The 21996-nt window shown below is 49.5% G+C and overlaps 1 protein-coding gene across 1 annotated transcript; it reads left to right on the forward strand.

Annotated features, from left to right (window-relative positions):
- The first annotated feature begins 5938 nt into the window (after positions 1 to 5938).
- On the forward strand, positions 5939 to 7843 carry LOC121836811 (protein ALP1-like). Its single transcript, XM_042292035.1, has 3 exons — positions 5939 to 6427; positions 6504 to 6711; positions 7310 to 7843. Exons 1-3 carry the CDS (start codon positions 5960 to 5962, stop codon positions 7708 to 7710), a joined length of 1077 nt encoding a protein of 358 aa, XP_042147969.1. The 5' UTR covers positions 5939 to 5959; the 3' UTR covers positions 7711 to 7843.
- Positions 7844 to 21996: the final 14153 nt, after the last annotated feature.

Here is a 21996-nt window from a genome sequence, read left to right on the forward strand (position 1 = left end):
CGTTGATGAAACCTCGCTCGCTCGTAAATAACGTTTCTTTTTCCGATGCAATGATTTTGGAATACTTCCAGCACCTTTTCGAAGTCCACTTTGTCTTCTTCCGTCAGCGTTGCTGCGGCGAGTATGTCCTCGGCATCTCCCCCTAGGCAGTAGATTAGAGCGTCTACTTGAGCTGCTCCTTCTTCCTCCATGAGTCGCGAGACCCTTCTGTACCTGAGGAAACGACTGGACCAGGCCGTCCACTCCTCTGGGCGTTGAAAATCGAACGCCGTCGGTGGCGCAAAACCGAAGGCTGGCCTGGGGGGCTATGTTGCGCTTTTTGCACTCCCGGGAGACTAGGGAGAGGGAAGTGACGTCAACGACACAGCAAACGCAGATTGGGTGTTGATTTCGTTTTCTTCTGTCAACATCCAATCTGCATTTGTTGTGTTGTTGACGTCACTTCCCTCTTCCAAGTCTCCTGGGAGTGCAAAAAGCGCAACATAGCCCTCCTGGTTTCCCGATGCTCGCCCGCCGCCATCTTGACCGATTGCGGTTAAGTGTTCGCAGCTAGGCTTAGCTCTTTGCCTCTGACGTACCCGGACTTCCCGACCGTTTTCTTTCTTCCCAGTCGGACGCCTCCTCTGCTGTGACCGCCGCTCGTCACGCCTGCCCTTTTCACTGCTGTGGCCGCTCGCATTCCACTTCTGACACCATGTCGTGATAATTCGGATTGACCACACAGAGAGAGACAGAACAGCACCAGCGAGCTGGGTTAAGCACGCGCCCCCAACTGGCTGCCCCCTCTCGGGGTTTTATTGAAACGCATAAACCTGATTATTACCACAGCTTCAACGGCGTTCGGCGGGTTGCGGACGAGGTTTCTGAAGATGTCATCCCTTACACCTCGCATCAGGATCCGCAACTTCTTTTCGTCGGTGGCTTGAGGGTCGGCACGAGCGACAAGGTGCAGGGCATCCTTGACGAAACTGGTGATGGTCTCGATTGCGCCCTGGGTGCTCATTCGAAGAAGGTCCTCAGCCCTCTCCTGTCGATACTGGTTGGTGATAGTTCGTGTCAGCTCATCCTTGCAGGCGGTCCACGAGATCAAAGAAGACTCACGATTCTTGAACCAGTGCATGGCCGTTCCTTCGAGCGCGAAGTAGATTCTGCAGGCGCTGTTCGTCCGTCCATCAGTTGTGCTGGGCCACTCGCTCGTACAGTTGTAGCCAGTCCTCGATGTCTTCATAAGGCTCACCAGGGAAGGACGCGGGTGTACGGGCAGCGACGGGTGGACAACGACGGGTGGAGTGGTCATCGTCGCGGTCTTCTTCTTTGGTTTCTTAAGCAGGGGTCCGAGTTCCGGAGGTTGGTCTTTGGTACGGCGGCTTGCAGGGCGTCGGCGTCTTCTGCGAAGGGTAGCCTTTCGGGGCTAAGCACTTCACTTGGCCGGGATGTCTTCGTAAATGTGCGCTCCTCGGACACAGCGATACCCAGCACCAACACCAAAACGTCACGAATGACAAATGATGAGGCGATGGTAACTGAAAGAACTAAACGTTTAATGGGGTGAACTTGTGCCCTCCCCCCCCCCCCCCCGCGCAAAAAAAAAAAAAAGAAAACAGAAGCCGGCTCCTTTGTTCTTCTACAGGACCCGAATGTCAAAAAGGCCAACAAACCACTCTCAAGAAAATCAAGTGGGTGAAGCTAAGACCCCTGTTCCAGGTGAAAGTGAGGGTGAATGAACTGTACAGTAATCTAGCCCTTTCTGTTCTAGAAAAGAACATGCTCCCCAGCAAGAAACGTTTCCTGGACATGAAGTTCATGGCGAAAACCCACAAATTAGACGTTCCGTTTAGGACAAAAGTAAAAGAAGGGGATACGTAGCGGCTACAGATTTCCACCATTCTCAGATAGAGAATGGAAGTAACTCTCAGGGCATTTAGCAGTTCACTGCAGCCGATGTAATTTCACTCCATGTTTTTTCTCACATAGCAATTCTGAGGCGCCCCAGCGAAAAAACTACAAGAGAATTCCATGAGGCAGATGAAATCAAAACAAGGGGTCCTGATAAATGTGTAAGCGAACCTTCATTGTCCTTGATTGATAAGGGACTTCTATTTTAGAGCACATGTAGGCATCTTGGAAAGTATGTGCGTGATTTTAAACAGCTCTCAACCAACGCGTGTCAAACGAAATCTCACTTGAGAGCGCGCCTTGAATTGCCCTCGTCCTTCTCTACGTCCTTGTTTTTGGTGCTTAAATGTACATAATAAAAATAAATGTTTCGAATCTCCGCGCAATTAAATATTTTAATTGGTCAAATTTTATAAAGGTGGCGAGGACCTGAAGGTGATGATGACCCCTCCCCCCCCCCCCCCTTGCCCACGAAAACTCAGTACCCGTGCATTTCAAATGCGTTCAGTTAAATAGAACCTCTTGCCACTTTTACACGGGCACACTTAACTGCAGTTACGTTAAACCACAATTAGCGCACAATACTTGCCGACAACATTCTGCGGCGATGCAGTCAGAGCTATGGGCGAACGTGCGCTTGAGCATTTTGAGCTCCCATCAAAGCAGTGCACGCGCTCTCTTCACTTCTTTTGAAATAGCTGTCCGAGGGTATAGTGCGGCATCTGTGCTGCCACGTAACCGCAGTTAAAGCTGAGTTAACCGCGGTTAAGTGTGCCCGTGTAACAGGGGTGTTACATACACTTCGCCATCAAAATGTTTTTACAAAAGGCACTTCATCTCTATCTACTATCTAATTTGAAACTGCAAGATAAGGTCTTGGTCCGTAATTATGAGAAAGTTATTAAATAGTTGAAAGAAGGGTGTAAATAAAGGTGTGTCGGCTTTTCGATGGGCGTTGGGGACGTCTTCTATTATGTACCCACTGGCATTTTTTAGTGCAGCAAGGAACTGTTTTGAAACCAACACGGGAATCGCCTTCCGGAGCTCATCGGGGCCGAGTGGCGAGGGCTCCATAAAACTACTATCTTCTTATTTTGAGCATAATTTTGTTTCCTTTGGTGGTGAGGTTTTCGTTTTGCAAAAACAATGCATTTGCATTGGTTCGCGCGTCGCTCCCGTCGTGTGTGAACGTTTCTTACCTCGGTGTGACAAATTATGTTTGAAAAGCTCGGGGGTGAAGACGTTTTCAAAATTTTCACATATGTCAACGATAACCATGTAATCGTCCGCCCAGTTAAAGAGCTCACGGAGAAGATGGTGGATGACCTGAAGGACTTGTTTGCGTTCTACTCTAATGATTTGAATTTTATACAATGGCGGATATTGGGCGACAGTTTATATTTCTTGGATTTAAAACCGTCTTAGTTGAGTGTCTGACTCCTATTTCCGCCGATGAGAGCTGAAACAATACTACTCAAGACGTCGTAGTGAGCGTTTGGACAACAGTGGAATGCCGATCACAACGACGCCAATAACCAAGGTAACCCCGGAACAAAGTATATCGCGGATTCCAAAAACATTGGTCGGTGTACTTATAGTATGCTGCATAAATTTCCGTAGAACTACGTGTGGGTGACACAAGAAATGCGAGGGGGGGGGGGGGGGGTTAAGGGTTTAACTCTTCGCTGGGTCGCTCTTGAGGGCATAGCCTTCTATACACTGACAAAGCCTGGCAGATCGCCACGAGAAGCGGCACCGAAATGGAAAAGGTGGTGCGTTAGACAACGGATAAGAGGCGAGCCTCGTCACTGGCGCCCCGCTGCGGCGATACGCCGAAACACACTTCTCCCCAGCAAACAAGTGTGTTTCGGGTCCTCGCCGCTGCAAAAGCTGTGCGCTAACGTCCAGGTTCCCCCAGAGCCGTTTATACTGAGAGTTAGGCCTTCTTAAGGAGATTTTCACAGTCTGGCAACTACAGCAGCGTAGTCTTACAACCGGGGGATGACTACTTCTGTCCGCCGTTTTGTGGCTCTGACTCATAGGAAGTCTATGCGATTTCTCAGGAATAAACAAGACAAAGTTGTAGAGACCGGCGACCGTCGAGGCCAGAGAGGAACGAACACACACACGCGCCTGGTCCGGGTGGAACTCCCATATATATACAACCTAATGGTAGCGACACCTACCACAACATCCCCCTTTCTCAGAGACATCACTCGTGGATGAACAAATCAGAATGCACGACCTCACTACAAGTTCAGTCTCTTTGGAGCTACTACTGGACGGCCAGATCTCGTGCGTCGAGGAGTGTGGATCCACACATTCGCTGGTGCCTGAGTTGCATCAGCTCTCGGACTTGCCATTGGCTCTGCGGGAGCTTCCTCGGCAGAAAGCTGCGGAGAGGGAGTTGTAACCAGGCTTCGTTGTTCAGAATCTTGGGGTTGGAGGCCATTGGCTCCATCGGCCGCAGGAACCGGCAGAACCGTAGCTGGCAGGCCGGGAACTGGCTCCGCAGGTTGGCTCCCGAAAGGAACCAGGTGTCGCCGATTTCTCTGCAATATACCCCGCGGAGTTTCGACGACATAAGAGCGTGGGCGTTGCGCTCGGCTAAGCACTTGAGCAGGGCACTGTGCGTCGGTCACCCACACATCTTCGACAGGTGAAAGTTCCCTGAGCTCGCGCACTCCATGACGACGGTCGAAGTCGGAAGCTTGGCGTCACTTCGCCGCGCTGTCCTGCTCCAGAAAGAGCTGTGACTTCGGCCATGCCGGCTGGAGTTTCTCGGCAGCCTTGGGTACTTGAGTCCGGAGCTGTCGACCCATCAGCAGCTGAGCAGGGCTAAAACCCAAGACGCCAGGGCCGGTTTGCTCATCTTGCGGCTGCGGACGCGGCCGCGGCCAGGAGGGATTTTTACGTCACGTGACCAGCTCCATGGGGACAAGGAAGTACCTAGCGTCCCTGCCCAGAGCCTCCTAGATAAGTGTACACTTATCTAGGAGGCTCTGCCCTGCCTAATGGCGGAGAGATCCGCATCGCTTCAAGCACAAAAGCCTAATTTCGCTCGCAGAAACTGATTGGAGGGACTTTCAACTGGAATCTAATTGACCGCCCCTTTATACTGTAGGAGCGGCAGGTAAAGTTACGGCCAGGAAGGGCAAATAGGAGCCAAAATAAAGAAAAAACCACACGAGATAAAAGCGGTAGCAGTATTTTTATATACCTCCACCGGCGCCGCGCCTCGTGCCTTCTGTTGTGGTCGAGAGGTTAAAGCGCCGGTACTTGTCGTCACGGCGTGAAAGTTCCGGGTTCAAACCGCGCTAGGACCTTATACTGCGCCTTATACGCTTTTACTGTTACTCCCACCTGTTCAATCGAAACACCGGGAAGAAGAAAAAAAAGATCAACGCAAGTTAACGCGCTAATGCAATCATTTCGTAATGTTCATTAAAAGGAAACCAAGCTAACAGCATCAGTATGGCTTTCACACAAGCGGAGCCGAAACAAGCATCCTTTCCCCAGCGTTTACAATTTTATCTGTTTTCAAATAACGCTCTCGCTACGATTCATTTCAATAGAGAGTTTTAGCTTATCGCGTACCGGGCGACCGCCGGGGTTACCGCGACCGCGACCATCGAGCCGGTACCGGACCGAGAGCGTAGCGGGTAAAGAACGTTTTAGCATACCGTAACCGCGCCTGACCGCGCCTATGGAAGTTTCTTCTTTCTCCAACGGCTCGAAAAAGTCATGATGATGATAGTGAATACCGGCGTGGTTCGTTTTTAAAGCGGTACATTTATTTGGACAAATGCCGCATAAAAAGCCACTTTTAAAAAATATTTTCCTCATTACGAGTAGTTATAGTGGTACTTCCTTGGTATACGACCAAGTAACTTAATTTGTCAGCTAAGCTGTTGGATACTGGTCGCGCCTCAAGCCAAACGCATCCGTCGAGGGCTAGCCGACGCCGTCTCGTGTGCTCACCTTGCCCGTGGTGCAACGTGGTGCTGTCGGAGGTAACCTGCGGCAGCATTGGCTCGGATCATCGGCTCCTTCCACGGGTGTGATGGCGCGCTACAGCGTGTTGGGCGACAATTTACTGTTAAATGAGCTAACGTGGCCGGAGATTGAAGCGATATATTCTGTTCAATCAGAGCCTGTCCCCAGACGCAACATTGGGCAGCACGGATTTGTAGATGTTCCGAACATGGACGAGTGGACGTTCAAAAGGAGCTTTAGATTTGAAAAAATGGATTTAGAAGATCTGGTGGCAGCTCTAAAAATTCCAGCCGAGGTGAAAAGCGCCCAGCGAGTGAGGGTTCCGGGATACGAGGCGCTGTGCATGACCCTGCGAAGGCTGGCGTACCCCAATCGCCTTTGCGATTTAGAAAGAACATTCGGTCGGCACAGCTCGGTCATTTCGAGCGTAGTAAGCACTGTCATGGCGCATATAGAATACCAGTTTGGACATCTGCTATCAGACCTGACGAACCACAAGTGGCTTGACGTGCCCTGCCTCAAGAAGCTCTCCGAGGTGAGAATACGCCGGCCTTTTAGAGGTGTTTGCGCTGTGCATCTGTCAACCTTAATTTCCGGGCGATGTTTTGCAGGCGGTGCATGCGAGAGGTGCGCCGTTAAAGAACTGCTGGGGCTTCATCGACGGCACTGCCCGACATATCTGCCGGCCGTCGGTGGGGCAACAGGAGCATTTCTCCGGACACAAGCGGCACCACGTGCAGAAATATCAAGCACTGATGTCTGCCAACGGCATCATCTGCCAATTAGATGGCCCTTTTAATGGGCGACGACATGACGCAGGCAAGTGTCTTCTTTGTGCTCAGATTTTCGTTGATGCTTTCCATGCACATTTTTTTTTTCACGAGGTTACAATAACAACCGACCCTATGCGAGTGTGCGCAGCTAGTTCTAGGTTACCTTAGCATTGTTCGTTCGTTCGCGCAGTAGTAGACAAATATCTAAATAGCAAGCATTGTCCACAGTATTACTCATAAGCATCCAGCTACATGGCATGAAGGGCTGAAACCTACTTTGAACACGATATAAGCGTTGTATCCAAGGAACCAGGCCGATGGGGTTCATCGCTGTACCATATTTATTTGGTGGGAGTCGCAATACAGCGCAGGCCCTGTCCCGCAGTGTACAGCTTTCCATTCAACGAACACAAATTTGAGAATGGGTGTAGTCCTCCATTCCTAAAGAAACTAAAGCAGTATATGACAAAAGAATGGTTTCACACAGCTCAAATGATGAAGTAGAACAATTCCACGGGATATCAGAGAATAAGAGTTTCACTTTCCATTTTTTTAAGAAGCTCCTAAGGTCGCTCCTAAATGTAAGAGAGGCCTTGGTCTTGGATGTTCAGTGCCAATAAAAGTATGCAAATAACCAATTTCAGGTATCCTCAAAGACACCGCCCTTTATGACAACTTGCAAGCCATCAACCACGGTGAAAGATACGTCATCTACGGGGACCCAGCGTACCCACTGCGGCCTCTCCTTCTCAAGCCATTTGGAGGCTCCCGCCTGCTGCCGCACGAAGCTCTCTTTAACAAGAGGATGAGTACAGTCCGCCAGGCGGTCGAGTGGGGGTTTGGGAAGGTGGCCGCAGATTTTGCTTTTGTGGATTTCCACAAGAACCAGAAAATGTCGCGTCAAAGACTTGGGCGCATGTATAAGGTTGCCACCCTACTGTCAAATTGTCACACATGCCTATACGGCAGTCAAGTGTCTAATTTCTTTGAGGTCGAGGCACCCGCCCTTGATGATTACCTTGTGCCCCTTTCCCTTGATTCGTAAACTTCATGTTATGTTTGGTGTATATAGATGCACTTGCATGTAAATGTATAGCATAGGACACCAAGTGTTCCTTTCTTTCTAGTTTCAATTCTACTTCAGGTCCGCTGTTTCCATTTTGCGCGGCATGTAACGCTGTGTTTCAACGTATGTAAATCGAAAGTTCTCTTTGAGCTGCTTTCATTTTCTGAATTTGTTCTAATTTTTTTTTTTTTTTTGTGTTTGCTATCCTAGTTTGTGTGTTTCTGTTTCAATTTACATGCGAGTTTTGCCCCCTCCCCCTATGTAAAGCACCCCGTGGACATTTAAGGGTGATAATTAATAAAATAATGAATCAATCAGTGTTCCCTAGACTGCAATATATATTGTAAGGATTCAGAAAGGACAGAATAACATCCTCAGAAGGTGCAGAGCTATTATGTCCTCTTTTCTGCATCCTTCTAAAATATTTCCATCTTGGGGAACTGTCGCCATGATTAACTGTCGCAAACTCTTCAGCACCTCTACCGTTTTATTGCTTTGTTACTGGCTCTAGAGGGCGGACACACGGGGGAGTCAGGATGTCCTGCCCTCTCTAGAATTTTGAATTTGCAGCCGGAAGTCACTCTTAATGAGATTTGCTGAATGCAGTCGAACACAATCTTCACTCCTGCAATTACATTGGACAATGGCATAATGAGATAGCACGTACGTCTTAGTTAGGGCCATATATTCGGCCGTGTGTAAGCATGCTCTCTCCCTCCGCCCCCTGGCCTGACCCCCTCTTGGAAAGAAACCCTGATCCGCCCCTGCTGGTTTTGGCCATTCTGTTTCGATATGTAGTATAGATTGTTTCAATAAAAGGCTGAGTCGATGTAATTACCAGACACTTTGTCTCCCTTGCGATAAAGATAAGTACGGTTTTCTAGTTGCTTTATTGTTTATCCAGCTTTGCTATTAATGTTTGAATGAGCTTGAGCTGGCCATCCTGGAGCGCCGCAGCCGTTTTTTTCTCCTCTTCCTTGGCTAGTCTTTTGCATTCCTTTTCACGCATTTCGTCTTCATGTTTCTGCATTTCAAATGCAAGCCTTTTTTCCTCAAGTGCGAGCCGCCTGTTCTCGATGTCCAATTCTCGCTTCCCACGAAGGCGGAAGTAGCTTAGTGTGGCCGCATTTTGTCTCTGCATTCCTGCAGAAAACAAGAAACAATTATAAAGACCACACTACATTCTGTTGAAAGGCTTCTCTAAGTAGCTAGAGGCCAACTGCTACCAGATACCATGCATACAGATACTTAGGGGCATTGCTCACATGGTTCATTGCCATTATAAACAAGAAAAAATTTTAATACGGAATGTAGCAACGGTAATCCATTATAAATGTTGCCGGAGATATGAGGAAATTGAAAAATTGAGTTGTTTCCAATATTTAACACAATATATCAATTACCTTTTTACTTATAACCCTCGCATAGAATATTATAATAGGAGAAGTTAACACCTGCCTCTACATAATAAAGTTCAATAAAGAAAGAAACCAGACAGTACACAGGAGATGCAGCAGCCTGATGAAATGGGAATATTTGCACAGTTTCTGGATGAGGAGCCAGCAAAGCGCATTGTTATGAGCAGTAAAATATCGAAGCGTACAGCATTGAAGGAGGCACGTAACAAGATTTCGTCGCCTTCGCCTGTGTTGTCGGTGAGAAAAGCGGCTTTCCTAGCGTCTGAGTTGGCGACGTCAACGACACAGACAGTGGCCTAAAAACTTCGACCGTGTGTGGAGGCCAGCTCCTTCCCACAACACTGCCCTTTCCTGCTGTCCCTCTCTTCCCTTCCGGCGGCCCGGCAACTCGAAACTTAACAGGAATAAAATCATTTGTGTTTTACAAGTCGAAAGGCGTGCTGTCCCGTGTCTCGATTGAGATGTAAAGACTGTTTCGTTTCATCATCAGCCCCAAAGTGCTTTCCCGAAAGCAGGATTTCAATAAGTTCACAGTAAAAATTTTTTTGAATGAAGTACTTTTTCTGAACGTGGCACAGAAATATTAGTCAGATTTTCTTTGTGCAACCATTCCGAACAAATTTGAAAATTGCTTTATGGTTCCTTCAAAGATCGCTATATTGGAACGATTTGAACCTAGTACAGAGGATTTCCTCACGCAGCCAATAAAGCGTGATTCTTTCTAACCTCTTGGTGGGGCTAAATGAGGTGTGCTGGGTCTTTGCTCGTCGAGAGAGGATTGAGAGCTGGACATGCTTTGGCTCAAATTTGCTGGCTCCTCTACAGCATCCTGGTGTTCTGCCACATTGTATATCTGCTCCAGCAAGTCTGCTGCAGATGCTGTCGCACCAAGTCCCGAACTGTTCTCGCCTGGGTTTAGAAACATGATTAATGCACATGGGACAACATATCGCCCATGGCGCAGTAACTAATGAGATCGATGTGATTACCAGGTCTATTATATTTCTTTAACATCTCTGTAGGGAGACAACAAAAGACTCGTAATAACTCAAGTGAAAAAAAGTAGCTTTAGCAAAACCAATGATACAGCTCCGCATCGTGACGTAATCTTTATGTAGATGGGGGTGGCTTGGACACCGCAATACCGATAAGGAAAAAAAATGTTGTGGACAGCTGAGCCTATTAGCTGTACATTTAGCTTCTAGCAATCACCCCTGCTGTATACCTCGTTTAAAACACGCAAGGATAGAAATGCCAATAATGATTTAGGGTTTTACTCAAATCTTATTTGAGGAGTATATAAATTGGCGGAATGTACTTCATAAAGTAGACAGAAGTAAACCATGGACCACGTGCCCACTTGTCAGATAACTTCCCCACCTTCAGCGGCGTCATTTGGGGTCGCGGCATTGAACCCTTCCAGAGCGGCGACGTCTCTCGCCGCCTTAGCGGAGTCTCGCGCCGGAGCACGTGGTTGCGCCGAGACTTTCCTTGGAGCGCACAAGGTCCATTTCCTGAGGACCGTTTTGGGCTTGTATCCCAGCTCCCGCGCAAGCTCTGCGACATCTTGCAGGAGTCTCTCTTTCTCAGAGTATTGTTCCTCTGTGCCGGACCTGAGTCAAGAGCGCCAACACTTATTAGCAAGTGATAATACTCTATTACGTAGCACCTCGAGGATCGACTTACTTTCGGAGATTGTGCCTTTCCTCCCGAAGGAAATAGGTCAGCAGGAGGTCTAGTCGTTCCATCACGCCGCGCGGTGTGAAATCTTTGCCGGTGGCCGAACTTACGTTCGCGGCTACCTCGCACCACTTCGCCCGGTTGGAAAATGGTGCTGCATTGACGGCCTCTTGCAAAAGACATATATCATCGGACGCGCTGAAACGCATTCTCAAAACAGGCGCAGGGCCACATACTACCTTCTTACTACGCGCCATTGCCATGATCGCTATCCACACGACGGACCGGGCCGCGGACCGATAGATCACGTGATGCGCGGCCCGCGGGCCGCCCGGCTGCACTGAGCATCCACACGGCGGACCAAAAGAGCAGACGACAGAGTGAACGGGCCGGTCTAACCCTCGACCTCACAGCTCCGCCAAACGCGTGCAACGAGCTGCTTTGAGGCTATTTGTAAGGAGCCAAGATGGAGGTTGAACGAAAGAGAATTTGGCCGCGGTGGCTTTGGCGTTGACTATTGAAGACGAGGAGGACTTAAGTGAACCGGAAAGGGCATGCATCTATTGTCCCACAGAGCGGGAAATCGCTCCACAAGCGCAATGAAGTAAAAAGTTGCATCGTTGCACCATGCCGCCATCGTCGCACAACAAAAGGTTTATCGTCTTCGTCTTCAACAGTTGGCGCCAAAAGAACACGACTTTGGATTTGGATTCCAATCCAAACAAAAGTCAGCTTGTTGCCAGACTTAGCACTTCAATTATACTAAAAACGCCGCGGTCCGCCGCCAAGGTCCGGGCGAGAAAACTGGCTTGGCATTTCTCACAAGCGCGGGCCGCGGACCGCCGGCGGACCTCGAAAAGCGGTGACGTAAGATCACGTGATGCGCGGCCCGCGGACCAAAACAGCAATTTGGTCCGTCGTGTGGATACACCTTTAGACGCTGCAGTCTAGTCTTGGCTAGCTTGCTAAGAAATTGCAATGTAATGTTGGATCCTCTACTTTTCTTTCGTATATTTGTTTGTTCCCTGTGATAAAAAAACAAAACAAAAAACATGCGGTTACTTGAAGAGATTTGTGGCAACTGGTAATTTATTGGAGCGCGCAAATGAATAGAAAGCTTATTGGAACGAATGCAAGCCAAAAGAAAAAGTGAAATTGGTCGTTGTGTGAATATTTACACAGCGCGAGGTTAGTCTGCCTGAATTTGGCGATACTGTTTCTTCGCTGTAGATGGGCAGTGTGGCCAGTGCGGTACGACCGAAAACCTGGAGTCTTTAACGTGCACCACCAGTCATGGTTATACGAACGCAGCCGGTACGATACTCGTCCAGATCGAACCGGGCAGGGACGGGGATTTGAACCCAGTGCTCTGAGTTCTGCAGCGCGAGCTTTCGCTACACGTGCTCCGAGCTGTGGTGCGTTAGCCCACTCGGCCACCGTTCTTTTTTTTTTTTTTTTTTTTTTTTTTTTTATTGCTTGTTTTTGCATTTGGTACAGATAAAATGCTAAAACACGTCAATCACTTCTTTGTCGACGTGGTTACATTAAAGTCTCTTCAGGAGAACCAAATCATTCAGGACGTTCCACCAGTCTGGGGGTTCAGGTAGCGCCCGATACACCTCGCGAATGTAGGCCACACTTTCAACAAAGTTTTCTCTGACCGTGCGAACGTTCACGTCCGCATGGCGTACCCCCATCCTCGTCTTCCATATACTGTGAAGGCTGAGTGCCATAAACATGTCGTAGGGAACCCCGCCGTCGTTTTCAACGGGCAGGAAGCGAATTCCCTGCGCTGTTATGGGTAGCTCTTTCTTAAGAGTGCGCTGGAGGATGTCCCAGTGGAAGATGGCATCCCAACATTCAATGAATACATGTTCTATGGTCTCAGGCTTTTTACATAAGAGACAATTGGTAGACCACGGTACAAATACGCCCTTTTCCTCCAGCCATGTCTTAACTGGCAGGACGCCGCAGTGTAATCTAAAGAAAAACGATTTAACGGTGGGTTTTACCGGCATTCTTTTAACTCTTTTCAAAACGTCTAAACCTGAGCTATTGGGGTATAAAGACCTGTACAGGGGGATTGGCAATAAAACATCCACTAAGTCCTTATACAGTTTTTTCCGTGAAACCGTACCCAAATACTCTAAAGAAAAACGCACTTTTAACATCTGGAATGACAGCACCACTTCACGCAAATAACCCCGGACACTCAAACACATGACGTTACTTGACGACACTACGAACTCAGGCAACAAGTTTCTTAATCGCGTTTGAATAACAGTGCGTAAGAAAATATCTTCTTGATCGCGCAGAAACATAAACCTCGATACAATTTGCCGAATAAACAAGTGAGACAAGCCTAGCCCACCACATCGAACTGATCGAAACAAGTTCGTACGAGCTGAGCGCTCCCAGGTTGAACCCCAGATGAAGACTGCGAACACTCTGTGCAGCCTCTGCACGTTGATGCGCGACATGGACAAAAACTGCAACACATACCATATTTTTGCCGTCAGAAAAAGGTTACAAACAGTGGCACGCGCAAACATGGACAAATCCCGGCCCTTCCAATTCTCCGTTTTTGTTCTCACCCTCTCTTTTTCGTCGTTCCAATATGGTTCAGTATCTCGGTAATGCTCTAGCGGCACGCCGAGATACCTCGCAGGCAAGGTTGTCCACTGAACATTTACGTAAACCTTGGGTGTTGTGTCCCAGTTCCCGTGCCAGAACCCTGTGCATTTCCCCCAGTTAATTAAACTACCTGATTTCGCACAATAAGAAGAAGCAGTGCTGACTACTTCGCGCAAACTGTCTTGGTCAACACAAAAAACGGCAATATCATCCGCGTATGAAAGGACTTTCACCTCGCTAGAGTGCAGTTTAAAACCCCGAATATTATGATTACTGATGAGTCTTAAGCAAAAAGGTTCTAAGTAAATGGCAAAGAGTAGGGGCGACAAAGGGCAACCTTGTCGCACAGAGGACCGAACATCGATTTTTTCGCTTACACTTTTGTTCACAACTAAACATGTAGAGCAACCATGGTACGACATTTTTACACCCTTAATTATTACAGAGCCGACGTTTACGTGTTCCAAAATACTAAAAAGCACCTGATGTGACACACGATCAAAAGCTTTCTCTAGGTCGAGCTGCAACATTGCAACTCGGCCGTCGAGAGCGTCACAACATTCCAAAATGCTTCTTGCAACATGTACGTTAGTGCCAATAGTTCGGCCCTTTATGCCGCAAGTCTGATGCGACCCTACAAGACATTGGATAACACTCTGTAATCGTGTGGTTAAAACTTTCATGTAGATTTTATAATCTACATTTGCTAAACTTATCGGTCTGTAAGAAGCAACAGACAAAAGCTTAACTGGATCGTCTGACTTCGGAATAAGTACCGTATGTGTTCTTAAAAATGACGGTGGCAATCTATTGTTTTCGTACGCCTCGATTAGCACTTTTTGGAGAACATACGCGGCCTCAGTTTTAAACTCCTTATAAAATTCGGCGCCAAGACCATCTGGTCCGGGTGTTTTTCCAGTGCTGAGGTCATCGATGGCTATCTGAATTTCGTGAACACTAATCGGTGTCTCTAAACTATCACGGATGTGTTCGTCGAGTTGGGGCATCAAAGATAAAAATTCCGAATCAAAACCCTCCCCTTGTTGTGTGCTCTGCCCGAGAAGATGGCGATAATGCTCAACAAATGCCCGCTCGATTGCTTTCTTATCACGAGTGACTGTGTTATGGCAGCAAATTTCTTTTATCTCATTTCGCTGCGCGTACCTTTTTTCATCGCCCAGCGCACGCTTATTAGGCATTTCGCTCAACCAAAGCTTTTCGGATCGCGCCCTCACAACGGCCCCCCTGTATCTTTCAGCATCGATCACTTCCAATTGATTCTTTATGTTCCTTATTTCCTGTTGAAACTCGCCGGGTTTTAAGCTTTCTTCGATTAGAATGACGTTCAATTGGCGCCTCAGCTCGTTCTCTTTCCTCGTTTTCTGATGGTTTAATATAGTACTTCTTTCTATCGCGTTCATTTTTACCTCTTCTTTCAAAAGTTCCCACCTTACCCCCCACCTTGCTTGTTCACTTTCGTGTAACGTCCTAAAAGACTCTTTGACGGCAGCTCTAAACACTTCGTCCTTCACCAGACTACTGTTTAACTTCCACAGTGACCAATTCCATTTTTTTGCTTTACCTCTGTTACCCAAGGTGAACATAACCATCGCGTGATCACTAAAAGAAACATGCTGAACCGCGTATTGGCTGCATAAGCGAATAAGGTCTAGTGAAATATACGCCCTATCCAGTCGCGCGTGACTATAACCTTGAAAATGTGTGAACTGTACGTTGCCGTTAGACGCGCAGTATCCAACGTCTTCTAAAGCGTTCTTCCCAACGATATCGTTTAAATAAAAAGCACTTTGGTCGTGTAGGCGTACTTGGCCGGAACGATCTTCTAGAGTGCAAACACAATTAAAATCACCCAGAAAAACAATAGCTCTATTACATTCGAGATACGGACTGAGACTTTCAAAAAATTCTTTGCGTTCGCGTTCGCGATTTGGGGCGTATGCACAAATCACGCGCCATTCAACATTTGAATAAGAAAAATCACAAAAAACGAAGCGGCCAAAAGCGCTCGCGCCTACAGCCGTCTCGACAACGCCAACTGATGTGCGAATAAACAAACAGCACCCTCCCGACGTCCCGACAGCATGAGAGACACAGATATTAAAGAGAGCTCGAAAAGGCTGCACCATACGGTCTGTCTGTTCTTGGCTTTCCACTTTGGTTTCCTGGACGGCGATAATATCTAGCTCGTTGTCCGCAAACAACCTGCTAAGTTGGTATTGCCGCCGCCTCGCCGCTAGCCCGCGTACGTTAATCGTGGCAAAACGTAGGGCTGCCTCTAGGCTGATGGCCATTCAAAGAAAAGACAGACCGTATGGCGCTTACCTCGGACCGTACAGCCTTCGCTCTGTCGCGACGCAGTGGTGGCGACTGACTGCCCGTCGCGCAGACTCCGAGGTCCTAATCGGGCTCTGTCCCACACACTCAAGGGGGTGGCTTGGCCGCCCTCCTCTCGTCCACGGGAATGTTCGGTTTCGGGGTGATGCGCATTCTCCTGATGGGCGCCGTCTTGATGGGCGGCACCTCCTGGCTTGCCGCGGCGGGGTCTATGCCGCCGTCTTCCCTGGTTCGCTTCGTGGTCAGGCCACTTGCAGAGGCCACGGTGTCGTCCATGGGCACATCTCCGACGGCCTCTGCGTTCCCGTCGTCGTGGGCCTTGGCATGCCTGGTGCTCGGCGCGGTCACTTCGCCGGCCGAACAGTCCCGCAGCGCCGCTTTCAGCGTCGCGTCCGCACCCTGTGCCGTGCCGTCCACGCTGGTCGCCGCGTCGCCCACGGGCGCAGGCGTGGCACCCGGGGACGTGCCAACAGAGCCCGCAGCGGCCTCCTCGGCGTCGGCCTCGTCCATGAGAAGCTCCGATTTCTCGTCGCTCCCCACAGGGGCCGTGGCCGCCGCGTACGTCCGCACGCACTGGGCGCCCTCGTGGCCGAACCGCCGGCAGACGTTGCACCTGGGGACGCGACACTCCTTGCGGATGTGTCCCGTCCGTTGGCATCGCAGGCAGAGAGGGGCCCTACCTGGCACCACGACGAGGGCCAACTCGCCGCCGACCCGCAGCTGGTGTGGGATGTCGTCCACAGTCACGCCTCCCTTGAGACGGAGGACCGCCGTGCGCGTCATTGTGCCGACGCTTCCGCAGCCATCGACGCGCCACTTCTCCTTGGCAACTTCGACGACTTTTCCGTACGGAGCCAGAGCTGCCCCCACGTCGTCGTCAGCGACGTTGTAGAGCAGCCAATGCAGTTTGATCCGCACGTCCTGGTTGCTTGGATCGATGACGATGCACCGACGGCCCTTTACGACGAGCTCGGACGCGGCCAGCAACTTCTTTTTGCCCTCCTCGCTTTTGAAGGTCACCGCCCACACATGGTTCATTTGATACGCCCCAAGGGCGATAACCTCGGGCAGTAAGGCGAGACCAACCAGGGCGTCGCGGAACTCTTCGACGTGCTAAGGCCGTCCCTTGATGTCGGCGTGAAGAAAAACAGTATTTAAAACAACTGACCCAGTTGGCAGTGGTGGCAAAACAACGGAGTATTCCTGCGTTCCTTCCTCGGTCCTGTTACCGCGGCCCAATGAGGCCGCTGAAACCGCTCCGACGGAGCTCATGATCGCACGTCCTTTCGCTTCGGCGGCCGGAAGTGGAATCCTCTAGAGTGCCTTCATACACACGCGCGCTTTTGCTTGAGTGGTGACATCTCAGCCATTTTTCCGCCCAATCGTTTTTTTTATGCATTTTGAAGTGCGCGCAATCCGGTGTCACTCAGCTCGAGCGCGTAGCTTTGGTTGATGCATAGACGCCATCTTACCGCCCAAGTCACGCACCGAGTGCGCGAGAGCGTCACGCGCTGGCACATTCCGGACAACAATGGATGTCTTCACCCTGAGACAGACAGACATCTAGGCACCCTAGAATCCTCGGCCACCGTTCTCCCACGAATGCAAGCAAACAGCATCATCCTGTACGCTGCTTGTTTGCATTCGCAGCTCCATTGCCATCAGCACCAGTCTCTAATGTCGGCTAGGTGGCTCAGGTTGCCGCCCGAAACAAGGGGCATAGCAGTTACCATCCATCTATTCAACCGGCCTGTCCGGCGGCCATGGAAGCCCGGATTTTTGCTATGGACCTCGGGTAGGCGAAAGCCTTTATAGGCCAACCAGAGCCGCTTCACTTGCCCTTTCCCATGTTATGTGGTGCGACGATTGTTTCTAGACGCCTCCCCCGCCATTCCAAAACAGTAAGTGATTAGTCTACGCCGGCCGTCGGAGCCGATGCCCGGCAGTCGCCATTGACGGTAAACGCGGTAAACCGAGTAGCGTGGCATAATTGGCGCATGCGCAGTTCTGCAGTGACGGTCGCGGTAACCCCCCGGTCGCCCGGTAGGCGGTAAGCTAATACTCTCTAATAACAAGAGACGCCTATTTAGGACTAATAAAAACTGCAGTTGTAGCAATTTAAAAAAAAATAAAACAAGCAAAAAAAAAAAAAAGACTAGCAGCTCTGGATACATTGATTGAGCGAAATCCTACAGGCAAGGCAGCAGGTCAAACGTCTGAGAAAGTGAAAAATGACTTTGGATCAAGAAAGGGAATTAATTATAATTAATTCCATTTGTTGATCCAGAGTCAGTTTAGGTGTTTGCATGAGAGAGAGGGTTTGCGATGGTCCATGCCTGATTCATTTTTGCATTTGGTCGTGATCGTCTGCTATTCTACTAAAATTCAACAAGTAATGTGTTAATATTACAAAACGATTGCCACAACAAAATGTAAAGAATATAAATATACTTTTTATCTCATTCCATGCAAGTAAAAGTATGATCTCTTTTAGTTCAGTTTTACTACTTTCTCAGACGTTTGACCTGCTGCCTTGCCTGTAGGATTTCGCTCAATCAATGTATCCACAGCTGCTAGTCTTTTTTTTTTTTTTTGCTTGTTTTATTTTTTGCTACAACTGCAGTTTTTATTAGTCCTAAATAGGCGTCTCTTGTTATTGAAAGGAATCGTAGCAAGAGCGTTATTTGAAAACAGATAAAATTGTAAACGCTGGGGAAAGGATGCTTGTTTCGGCTCCGCTTGTGTGAAAGCCATACTGATGCTGTTAGCTTGGTTTCCTTTTAATGAACATTACGAAATGATTGCATTAGCGCGTTAACTTGCGTTGATCTTTTTTTTCTTCTTCCCGGTGTTTCGATTGAACAGGTGGGACTAACAGTAAAAGCGTGTAAGGCGCAGTAGTGCAAGTGGATGATTTCCAAAAAAGAATCACAGTTCAAAAGTAAGACACGCGCAAAACACACAAAAAAAAAAAAAGACCCTAGCGCGATTTGAACCCGGAACTTTCACGCCGTTACGACAAGTACCGGCGCTTTAACCTCTCGACCACAACAGAAAGCGCGAGGCGCGGCGCCGGCGGAGGTATATAAAAATACTGCTACCGCTTTTATCTCGTGTGGTTTTTTCCTTATTTTGGCTCCTATTTGCCCTACCTGGCCGTAACTTTACCTGCCGCTCCTACAGTATAAAGGGGCGGTCAATTAGATTCCAGTTGAAAGTCCCTCCAATCAGTTTCTGCGAGCGAAATTAGGCTTTTGTGCTTGAAGCGATACGGATCTGTCCGCCATTAGGCAGGGACGCTAGGTACCTCCTTGTCCCCATGGAGCCGGTCACGTGACGTAAAAATCCCTCCTGGCCGCGGCCGCGTCCGCAGCCGCAAGATGAGCAAACCGGCACAGGGCCGGTTTGCTCATCTTGCGGCTGCGGCTGCGGCCGCGGCCAAGAGGAATTTTTACGTCACGTGACCAGCTCCATAGGGACAAGGAAGTACCTAACGTCCCTGCATAATGGCGGAGAGATCCCCATCGCTTCAAGCACAAAAGCCTAATGTCGCTCGCAGGAACTGATTGCAGGGACTTTCATCTGGAGCCCAATTGACCGCCCCGTTATACTGTAGGAGCGGCAGGTAAAGTTACGGCCAGGGAGGGTAAATAGGAGCCAAAATAAAGAAAAAACCACACGAGATAAAAGCGGTAGCAGCATATTTATCTACCTCCGCCGGCGTCGGCGCCTCGCGCGTTCTGCTATGGTCGAGAGGTTAAACCGCCGGTACTTGTCGTCGCGGCGTGAAAGTTCCGGGTTCAAATCGCGCTAGGGTCTTTTTTTTTGTGTTTTGCGCGTGTCTTACTTTTTAACTGTGAGCGCCAGCACCGAGGCTGGTGCTGGCGCTTGAAGAGAGAAAAGGCGCTAGCCGCTCACTTCTGACACCATGTAGAGACCGGCGACCGTCGAGGCCAGAGAGGAACGAACAGACACACACGCTTGGTCCGGGTGGAACGAACCAAGTAACTTCGTCTGCCTCTTTACTCTCCCATATATATACAACCTAATGGTAGCGACACCTACCACAACAAAAGTAACGCCATTTTTGTGTTGTCGCGAAATCCGCTGGTTCCAGTGGGCAACAAGCTCCGTCCATTGGCCAAACTCTCTCACTATAAACGGCTCTGGGTTCCCCTAAAGTCCCTTGATATGATTCACGCTTTCAAGTACCGCCAACCATTGTTGTAGAAACGCGCAAAACACGTGCTACAAGCAGGTGCTCCGCCGCCATTCGCTTCCAAGGTCCGCTCATTTCTAAAGCCCCTGCGTGTTTCAAGAATAGCGCAAGATGCGTCGATGCACGAGGCACGTGCAACGTGCAGCCCTTGGGAAGATCATGGCGGCACAGGGCAGCACTGAGCTAGATTTCAGACGCCATTTTCTTCTCAGAAGTGGCGCGCGGCACGTGTCTCGAGCATTTCCGCAACAATGAATGGCGCCACTTTTCCGAGGATAAAGGTGGTGGTGGTGGTGGAAAACCCCTACCCCTCCGTCACCCCTTCACCAACACACCTACGCACAGTCTGCCGGTGAAGCAAGCGCCGGGTTCGCTGGACGAAACCCCTTTGTCCCTCCAAGTCCACACACATCACACCATCCTTGAAGTCCTCCGGCCAGTCCTGGGTCCCCGATGCCTCATGGGTTTTACTCATTTCAGCGCTCCGCCGCCATCTGCTTCCAAGGGTCGCTCGAGACACACGCCTCGTGCACAGGCGCATGTGGGGCTACTTGTTAGACAGACGCAAACGCATCGAGGGGCTTTAAAGGAGCTATGCAACAATTTTTGTACTTTGCGCAAATACCGCTTTAAACGGATCCCTAACGTTAATGACTTATGAAACACGCGTTCGTTTTTCGCCCCACGCAATAGAAGTCTCAGAAAAAAAATTTAAGAAAAACGAGCAGCGTTCACCCCCTCAACTCGCAGCCAGAACAAGCGGCCACGTGATCTGGAACCGATTATATGCCGCCAGTGTTGATCATAGCCACGCGCTGGGGTTGGCAAAGCGCAGGACACGCGCTGAGTTCCAGACATTGTTATGGCTCGGCTGTTGTCGTCGTTGCAGCGATTGGACACGGGTCACAACCCGAATGCTTCTCGAGCTAGCAACTGTCACGAGCCCAAGTCGAGTGCCCACGCAATGCTCGGGTCCAATCTATGAACCGCATTCAAATATCGTCACTTGGGTGTACTGCGATCCCCGAGTTACGTCATCAAATTTTGCAAAGGAGAGGTTTAATGAAAATAATCGCTTTTGTCCTTGAAATTACACCGCAACAAAGGAGCTTCTCTGCCAATGGCGTTGCGTGTGAGTATCCTTGAGTCCCAGGTGTGCCAGTAAGCTCGTGTAGAGAGAAAAACATTCCAATTGAATATCGTTGCACAGCTCCTTTAAGTTCCCCGAGAAATGGCTCTTTGGTGCTCTGTGCTACCAGATCCTCGCGCTCTAAATCTGCGACCGGGCACTCTATGGTTACGCCGTCGAACTGCCAGGCTTTGTGAGTATAAATGAGGCTATGTTGAGGGTCGCGCGAACCGCCCGTGCTGCAGAGGGCGCAACCTCGGCCGCTCGGCCGCTGTTCAGAACCATGAGCGGAGATTGTGGATTCACGGCTGCCGTAGCGGCGTCCAACGCCGTTTCAATCAAAAAGGAGCGTCGCGTTGAAGCGAGCAAACGAGCAAACGAGCAAACCAGAAGATATGAAATCGCTGCAAAACCACTATTGTTGGTTGTCGATTAATTGCGAAAGTATTCGTCTAGGGCAACCTCAAAGACGACGACTAGGACGGCCTATAGGGTGACCTAAGGACGACGTCTAGGGCGACCTCAAGGACGGCGTCTAGGACGACATCAAGGACGACCTTTGGGACGATGTCGAGGATATGACCTCTGAGACGACGTCGAGGACGACGTCAAGGCCGTCAGGTCATCTGAAGAGGGTGTGAATGTGAAGGAGTGTGAGAATTTCAGCTGAAATGGTCTACTGCACATATCTATTGCGCATTCAGAGGCCAGTGGGTTCATGATATCATTGAGGGGGGGGAGGCTGAAGAATTCCATCGCATTTAAACGACGCGCGTGCGCACTGCGCGGTTCTCGGCAACAGGCACGGCGCACTGTCAGGGAGCACGGCG

The sequence above is a fragment of the Ixodes scapularis genome, unplaced genomic scaffold (assembly GCF_016920785.2).
Source record: "Ixodes scapularis isolate PalLabHiFi unplaced genomic scaffold, ASM1692078v2 PGA_scaffold2__306_contigs__length_199485367, whole genome shotgun sequence".
NCBI classification, from domain to species: domain Eukaryota; kingdom Metazoa; phylum Arthropoda; class Arachnida; order Ixodida; family Ixodidae; genus Ixodes; species Ixodes scapularis.

Coding starts and splice junctions, on each gene's coding strand:
- LOC121836811 (XM_042292035.1), top strand. CDS start 5,960: ATGGCGCGCTACAGCGTGTTGGGCGACAATTTACTGTTAAATGAGCTA. Junction 6,428..6,503: donor GCCTCAAGAAGCTCTCCGAG/GTGAGAATACGC, acceptor GATGTTTTGCAG/GCGGTGCATGCGAGAGGTGC. Junction 6,712..7,309: donor TGGGCGACGACATGACGCAG/GCAAGTGTCTTC, acceptor AACCAATTTCAG/GTATCCTCAAAGACACCGCC.